This window comes from Aegilops tauschii, chromosome 6 (assembly GCF_002575655.3).
Source record: "Aegilops tauschii subsp. strangulata cultivar AL8/78 chromosome 6, Aet v6.0, whole genome shotgun sequence".
Lineage (NCBI taxonomy): Eukaryota > Viridiplantae > Streptophyta > Magnoliopsida > Poales > Poaceae > Aegilops > Aegilops tauschii.
Genome location: NC_053040.3, coordinates 342,744,863 through 342,752,915, shown reverse-complemented (window position 1 = coordinate 342,752,915; position 8,053 = coordinate 342,744,863). Strand labels below are relative to the sequence as shown.

Sequence of the window (8,053 nt, the reverse complement as noted above, 5' to 3'; positions counted from 1 at the left end):
AGAGCCAAGCATATCCTCGGAATCGGGAACCGATGTGGAGGATGGAACTCGCCTACAAAGTCAAAGACTTAAAACTGTAACTTTGCTGGAGAACAGATGCCCGATGTCCTCGGCTTGAATACTAGTTCATGGGCTATTGTTGGTGTCCTAGACTAGGGGTACTTGTCACGTCAGCCCGCCAATGATGGGCCAGGCTGAGGACCCACCAATGACTAATGAATGGGCGATGCAGGCCCTGGTCCTCGGTGTAATCAAGATGAGAATCTTCAGAGACTTGGCGTACACTTCAAGACATATTTAAACTATCGGCATGTTTATCCCTAGATTGTAACCGACCATCTGTAAACCCGAGATACTCCTAATGTCTATATAAACCATGGGATTTAGTCGGTAGAGGCGTGATAAAAAAGGTTTTAGAGCTTAGAACTCTTTCATACGATCTCGAGGTAGATCAAACTATAATTTTGTACCCCTCACAATCAATATAGCAAAAGCAGGATGCATGATTTTACCTCCTCGAGAGGGCCCGAACCTGGGTAAACGGTGTGTCCCTACTTTCTCTTGTTATCACCTAGCTCATATCACCAAGCTTGGGACCCCCTACCTGAGATCCGCTGGTTTAGCACCTACAGGGAGCAAGAATTTTTTTTGGCCCCGTTGGCGGGGAGATTTTTCGAAAAAAACAGGTTCCTTCACACATTACTTTCTTGTTACCTATCTTGCTTAGTTATTTTTAACTTTTGCTTGCTATAAAATTAAGAATACCAAAATATCTTTAGTTATTGTTTCTGTTCTTGCTACAATCACGTCTACTTCTTAGAATAATTAGTTGTGTGATTTTACTAGTACCAATGATAATGATTTTGTTAGCACTCCTATTGCCCCTCCCGCCACTAGTGTTGAGTCATATGGTATTAAGCATGCTCTGTTAAGCCTTCCTATGAAAGATTAGTTGTCCAGAAATTACAACGAGGATGCTAATGATTTTGTTGAACTTTGTGATATGCAAAAATCTAAAGATGTGGACAATGATATTATAAAACTGGAATTATTTTCCTTTTCCTTAAGAGATAGAGCTAAGGAATTATTATTGTATTCACCTGAAAGTAACATTGATTCTTGGACTAAAATGTAAGGATGCTTTTATTGGAAGGTACTGTCCTCTAGGTAAAATTATTTTTTGAGAAATCAGATTATGAATTTAAATAAATTGATCAAGAACATGTTGCCCAAGCTTGGGAAAGGATGAAAACTATGCAAAAGAATTGTCCTACTCATGAGTTAAATATTTGGATGGTAGTACAAACTTTCTATGCAAGACTAAATTTTATGTCTAGGAACCTTCTCTACTCAGCTGCAGGTGGCACCTTCATGGGGATAACTCTTGGAGAGGCAACTAAACTTCTCAACAATATAACCGTAAACTATTACTAGTGGCACATCGAGCGAGCTCCAACTGGTAGGAATGTAAATTATGTCAAGTAAATCTCCCCGCTTAATGAAAAAGTTGATACTATTTTGTCCTTGCTTGCTACTAAACAAACTTATGTGGATTTCATTGACGAAAATATTAATAGACACCCGAAGGGATGCCTTGGAGAGGCGCCGCTTACATCTTAGGGAGAGAGAAGAAATGACACATCCTTAGACCTCTTCCAATGCATCGGTGCTTAAACGAGGTGCTAAGCACATTAAATAGTTTAGCAACTAAGGTCCCCAATGCATAGGTGTTTAACTTGTTGTAGCTAAGCATCCTTAATTTAATGATTTAGCAACTAAAGTTTTTCATGCATTGGTGGGCTTCTTTCATTTAAGTGTTTTTTCTAGGTTCGCGCGCTTGGCATTGTTTCTTCCTCGGGTCACCATACCCATCTCTCTCATCTTAATTACCTTGGCACATCAGATTTTTCACCTACATGGCAGCCTTAGCACATGTACAAGGTGGAGCACTGGGAGGGGCCTTATGGAGCCTAAGTGTCCGTTCGGGTTGTACACTTTAACGACGGTTCGTTAATGAGTAAAAGTCACGCGCTAATTTATTCCTAACAAATACCACCTAATCTTTTATTAGAGTATTTTATCTGATTGTGCTCAATTTTAAAAATTGATCAATGTGTGTATGTGTTGTATAGACAATATGAAATTACGAATGTTACAAAAATGATAAATACCACACTCTCCATCCAAACAAGAAATGGAATTATTGCTCCCCTTAGATTCCAAGTGCTAAATACATATCAAGCCAAACACTAGAAAATGACATTGAACCTCAATATCAGTATCTTCATATCTTGAGATATTTGACATTTGAGCCAATCCAATGGCAAGACCATTTTTCTCTTAAGCAATCCAGTGGCAAGACCTTTTTTGAAGATGAAATGGCAAGACCTCGAATGTCTACGTTCAAACAGAGCAATCCACCCACTCCACCGCACACAACAGGCCAATCAGGCCCATCCACTTGCACAGCCCGCAGTATGCTTCTTCTTCTATATCAAGAAATGGTACAGCGTTAAAGCCACCAGATCCCACGGCGCAGAACTCCCCCAAACCCCGAGACCCCAACCAAAATCCACCCCCGAACTAGGTCATCCATGGCTGGCGGCGGGCAAGCAGCGGTCTCGTTCCTGACGAAGGTCGCAAAGGTGGCTGCCGGGTTGGGCTTGACGGCATCTGCCGTCTCCACGTCCCTCTACACGGTGGACGGCGGCCAACGGGCGGTCATCTTCGACCGCTTCCAGGGCGTTCTCCCGGCGGTCGTCTCGGAGGGCACCCACTTCCTCGTCCCCTGGCTCCAGAAGCCCTTCCTCTTCGACATCCGCACGCGCCCGCACAGCTTCTCCTCCACCTCCGGAACCAAGGATCTGCAGATGGTCAGCCTCACGCTCCGCGTCCTCGCCCGCCCCGATGTGGAACGCCTTCCTGAAATCTTCACCAACCTCGGCCTCGACTATGACGACAAGGTGCTCCCCTCCATCGGCAACGAGGTGCTCAAGGCCGTCGTCGCCCAGTTCAACGCAGACCAGCTCCTCACCGACCGTCCCCACGTCTCTGCCCTCGTCCGTGAAGCCCTCGTCCGGCGCGCCGGCGAGTTCAACATCGTGCTCGATGACGTCGCCATCACCCACCTCGCCTACGGGAACGACTTCGCCCAGGCCGTTGAGAAGAAGCAGGTCGCGCAGCAGGAGGCTGAGCGCTCCAGGTTCCTCGTTGCGCGTGCAGAGCAGGAGAGGCGTGCTGCTATTGTTCGCGCGGAGGGAGAGAGTGACTCCGCACGGCTCATCTCAGATGCCACCGCTCTTGTAGGCAATGGCCTGATCGAGCTCAGGAGGATCGAGGCTGCTAAGGAGATAGCTGGGGTGATTGCGCGCTCACCCAATGTTTCCTACATCCCTTCCGGCAACAACGGCCAGATGCTGCTTGGGCTCAGCACTGCCCGGTGAATGAATTGCCACTTATCTTCCAGTTATCCTTCACTTGATTACAATACTTGAATAAGTTCAGATGCTTCGACATCGGAAAGGTGTGGCTACTCCCAGATGTGCCCACTCCCATTATCTGGTCCATCGAATTGCTGAGAGATTCGTGCACCCGTCTGATTGTGAGCAGTGTTTTTCCAGCAACACTGCGGGCAGCTCAGATCATTATGCTGAAAAGTACTAGTTCATGTTCTCCTTCGACATAGTTATGATTTTAGGATTTTATCGGAGAGTGGAGACTTTTATAATTGTGCTACTCATCAATTTCCAATTATGGAAGAGTCATTGAACAAATGTTGTATTTTGGTTGCCAACCTATGCTATATCTGTGCTTATTATTGCAGGGATATGGTCCTCTATGGTTATTGCTCAAGAGGCAACTTGGTTTTTGAATTATTGGTTTCATTTGTTGCCTTTTCTGATTAAAGTTCTAAGATTGCTTTGTTCTTGCATAAACGCGCAGCAAAATATTGCACTCGTTTTGTAAATAGGGTGAGCAAGCATGGGCTGCATTTGTCAACACTACATCTACTTGCAGTTAATCTTTCCCCGATTTTCGTTTTACTACTAGTATAGTACTAGAACTAGCTATTTGCCTGTGTGTTGCAACGAGGACATAAATATTCTAGTAGTTTAACATCAATCATATCCGATGTATACCTTACGCTCATTGTATTCTAGATTTTGATAAGATTTAATTTGATTTGAATACGGGTGGTGGAAGTCAATGAAAGTTTTCATTTAGTTGAGGTTTTCCTAAGTGATTTGGGTATGGGCAGGGAAGGCAAAGAAACTTACGATATTGGTAAGAATTGATTTTATTTGAATTGATTGAGTTAATGAATAAGTCCGTCTATGTTTTCTCAACATAGCCGGTCCCAAGCCCGGGTAAAGGAGGAGAGTTGTGATAGGCTTGGCGAGCCAACGTAAAAACTTAGCCAGTCTTATGGAGATGAAACCCAAAAGATATCCGTTGTGGTGTAACCTTCTCAGCGGCGTGCCACATTGGAACCCGGGTGTGGTGTCAAATGGGCAAGGGCCGGACCGTCACCCCCCCCCCCCCCCGCCCCCAAGTGGCACGTCGTATCTTCGTCTGGATACGGTGGCAAGTGGGCGATGATCGAGTCGTCGCATCCTTAGTGGCGTGCTACATCGGCGCCCGGGTGTAGTGGAAAATAAGCAAGGGTCTTCGCATTTGACTCGACGAGTGCGGAGGGTAAGGAAGCTAGCCGAGCCTAGGACGATTCGCTTAGATAGCTGGAACGTAGGGTCTCTGACAAGGAAGCTTCGGGAGTTAATTGATGCAGCGATGAGGAGAGGTGTTGATATCATTTGTGTCCACGAAACCAAATGGAGGGGACAGAAGGCGAAGGAGGTGGAGGATACCGACTTCAAGCTGTGGTACACGGGGACGGCTGCAAACAGAAATGGGTAGGCATCTATCAACAAGAGCCTCAAGTATGGAGTGGTAGACATCAAGAGACGCGGGGACAAAAGTATCCTGGTCAAGCTAGTAGTTGGGGACTTAGTTCTCAATGTTATCAACGCGTATGCCCCACAAGTAGGCGACAAATGAGAACACTAAGAGAGAGTTCTGGGAAGGCCTGAAGGACATGGTTAGGAGTGTACCGACTGGCGAGAGGCTCTTCGTAGGAGGAGACCTCAATGGCCACATGGGTACATCTAACACAGTTTTTGAAGGGGTTCATGGGGGCTTTGACTATGGCATCAGGAATCAAGAAGGAGAAGATGTCTTAAGCTTTGCTCTAGCATACGACATGATCGTAGCTAACACCCTCTTTAAAAAGAGAGAATCACATCTGGTGACTTTTAGTAGTGGCCAACACTAGCCAGATTGATTTCATCCTCTCGAGAAGAGAAGATATGCGTGCGTGCCTAGATTGTAAGGTGATACCTGGGGAGAGTGTTGTCCCTCAGCATAAGATGGTGCTTACCGAATTCCACTTTCGGATTCGTGTCGAGCGGGATAAGCCACTAGTAGAAAAAGGCCCATTTGTCCCGGTTCATGAGGCCCATTTGTCCCGGTTCGGGAACCGGGACTAAAGGTTTGGTACTAAATCCCTATACCTTTAGTCCTGGTTCTTATACGAACCGGGACAGATGGGGCTCCACGTGGCCGCTGGGGCTTGCCCTGGCAGGGGGGCCTTTTGTCCCGGTTGGTGGCACCAACCGGGACCAATAAGCTACCACGCGTCAACATTTCAGGGGCTAGGGTTTTTGTTTTTTTTTTCTGAAGGGGGGGGGGGGTTGGGGGTTTTGGGGGGTTTTGTCGGGTTAATTTAGGTGTTTCATATATTGTGTTAGCTAGCTAATAGAGAGAAGTGTCCTCTCTTATCTCCGTGCTTGGTCGACGCTACGTACTATACGTATAGAGAGGACTCGACACGCTAGCTAGTAAGCAAATGAAGGAAACCATTAAGTACAGAAGATCGTCATGAACATATGCATACAGAGAGAAGTGATATCGACCTCTCCTTCTCCGAGAGATTGGTCGAACAACAACTTTTCGTATATCTATCCGACGCTACTGCTGGTTACATATATACAATATAAGATCTCTTACAATCCCCTAATATCTGAACTCAACTTCCACATGGTATTCTCCGACTTTATTGATGACGTGATCAAGAAAGAATCCCGCCAATTCCTCTTGAATTTCTTTCATGCGATCTTGTGGTAGGAGTTCATCCCGCATCTGCCACGTCTAATTTGAAGAAGGGGGTCAATACATATATATGAATGAAACTCAACACAAATGATGGTAATAAAATGAAATTGTGAATATTATTGCTTACGCACTTCATATTGTCTTTTAGAGTAGCCCCGCTTATTCTTGGCCGTCGCGTTGTAGATGAACTCGCAAACGTAGTATCCACAGTAATTATTCCCGAGTTCCTGCCACAAGCACTTTACGAGAAATAGAGGTCAATCAAACTGATAATGGAGCATTATAAATGGCATTGATGAAAGTAGCTAGAATCAACGGGAGATGCACGGGACTAGCTAGCTAGTAGTACTTACTTTCGGGTATGTAAATCGCAGCTCCCCCGGTAGTCTCGGAGCTTGTGCGGTGAATACTTTCCAAACCCTCCGAGACAAAGAAAACAATTACTTGATATCAGGAAATGAACACAGTTGCCGATATGGTGCGATAATGATCGATTGAACTTACTTCTTGAGCATTTTAGTCATGTCCGCATAGTCCTCGGGATCTTTTCGTCTCGAGTCTAAGACAGTTACTAGTCCCTGCTCAAGCTTAATCTCTAGGAGAATATAGTGGAAGCTGCGCACGCATGCATAACTCATCAATTATATTACTATAACCTCAAGTAATAAGGGAAACCGAATATGCACAAGACAGTAACACTCACTTGAAGTTGTAAGGAAAGAGTATTTTATCTTTGTTTTGATTTTGAAGCAACGATTTGAGCAAGTTGGCCTCGGTTTCTTTGGCATGAAATTTAACCATAAATTCATCTATGAGATTTGTGTTAATGAACCCAATATCATAGATTTCTGCTTTTCTGCATTCGACAATCTTCAATCTGCCTAATATAGTGAGGATAATTATATATACATGCAATGAAAGGGCTGAGCTATATATAGAGACTTAATGACAGAAGTAGTACTTATAGACAGTAGCAAGTGACCGTTAATTTATCAAGGGCATTTTGATTGAAAAACTGGAAGAACTCCTCAAATGGAACAGACAACAGATCAATTCCAACGAGGTTGTGCTCCTCTTTAACTCTCAGCGTCAAAGTATCCTTCCCCCCAGACTCTCTGCAGGTTTTCTTGTACCAATCATGGAATCTTTGCATCATCGTTGTTAGAGTAGTTCCATCTTTGATGGGAGGCTTCCCGTACTGGTATTTGTGTTCGTCCACCTCCATTGTATCATAATGTGCATCGTCAGGCAGGTAATCTCCAAGATTGGTACCGGGCAAAATCCCTGGATGATTAGCGACGATATCGCTAGACACCTTGAGCGGGGGGCACGATTGGTTCGCTTGTTCGCCGAGCTAGGCAATTTTTTCCCAGCTCGTCGTTCTACTAACCTTCGATCATTGCAAGTACTTCCCGACCGCTCCGCTTCGATATATGACCTTTCAATAATGCGCTCATAGTTGGTTTTCGGCGAAGACGGTGGTGGTTTCTTCAGGGCATCGATAGTGTGCTTTGCTTTCACCGCATCTATCTTCTCCTCCGTAGGTGGATGTTTCTTAGCTCTTTGCATTTCAAAGAAGTCCTTCACATAGGCTTGACAGATCTCCTCGTTTTCCTCCGCGGTCATCTCGTATGGTAACTTCTCTACAGTCTTGAGAGATGGACCGAATCTGTATTGCCTCCCGGATCTGGCTGTACTGCTAGATGCCGGAGCAGACGGAGCGGCTGCTGCTGTCTTCTTTCCTTGCTTACGAGGCGGAGAAGAAGGACTACGACACGCCTGAGCAGCCGGAGTGACGGCAGGTCTCTTCCGCCCTTGCTGACGAGGCGGAGGGGGAGGCGGGCTGCTCGGACGCGCCAGCGCAGGCTGAGAAGGAGGCGGAGTG

At 45.5% G+C, this 8,053-nt stretch overlaps 1 protein-coding gene across 1 annotated transcript; it reads left to right on the top strand.

Annotated features, from left to right (window-relative positions):
• Window positions 1-2,438: 2,438 nt before the first annotated feature.
• Window positions 2,439-3,773, top strand: LOC109780852 (prohibitin-3, mitochondrial). The gene has a single exon (XM_020339473.4). The coding sequence runs from the start codon at window positions 2,595-2,597 to the stop codon at window positions 3,441-3,443; it is 849 nt and encodes a 282-aa protein (XP_020195062.1). The 5' UTR covers window positions 2,439-2,594; the 3' UTR covers window positions 3,444-3,773.
• Window positions 3,774-8,053: the final 4,280 nt, after the last annotated feature.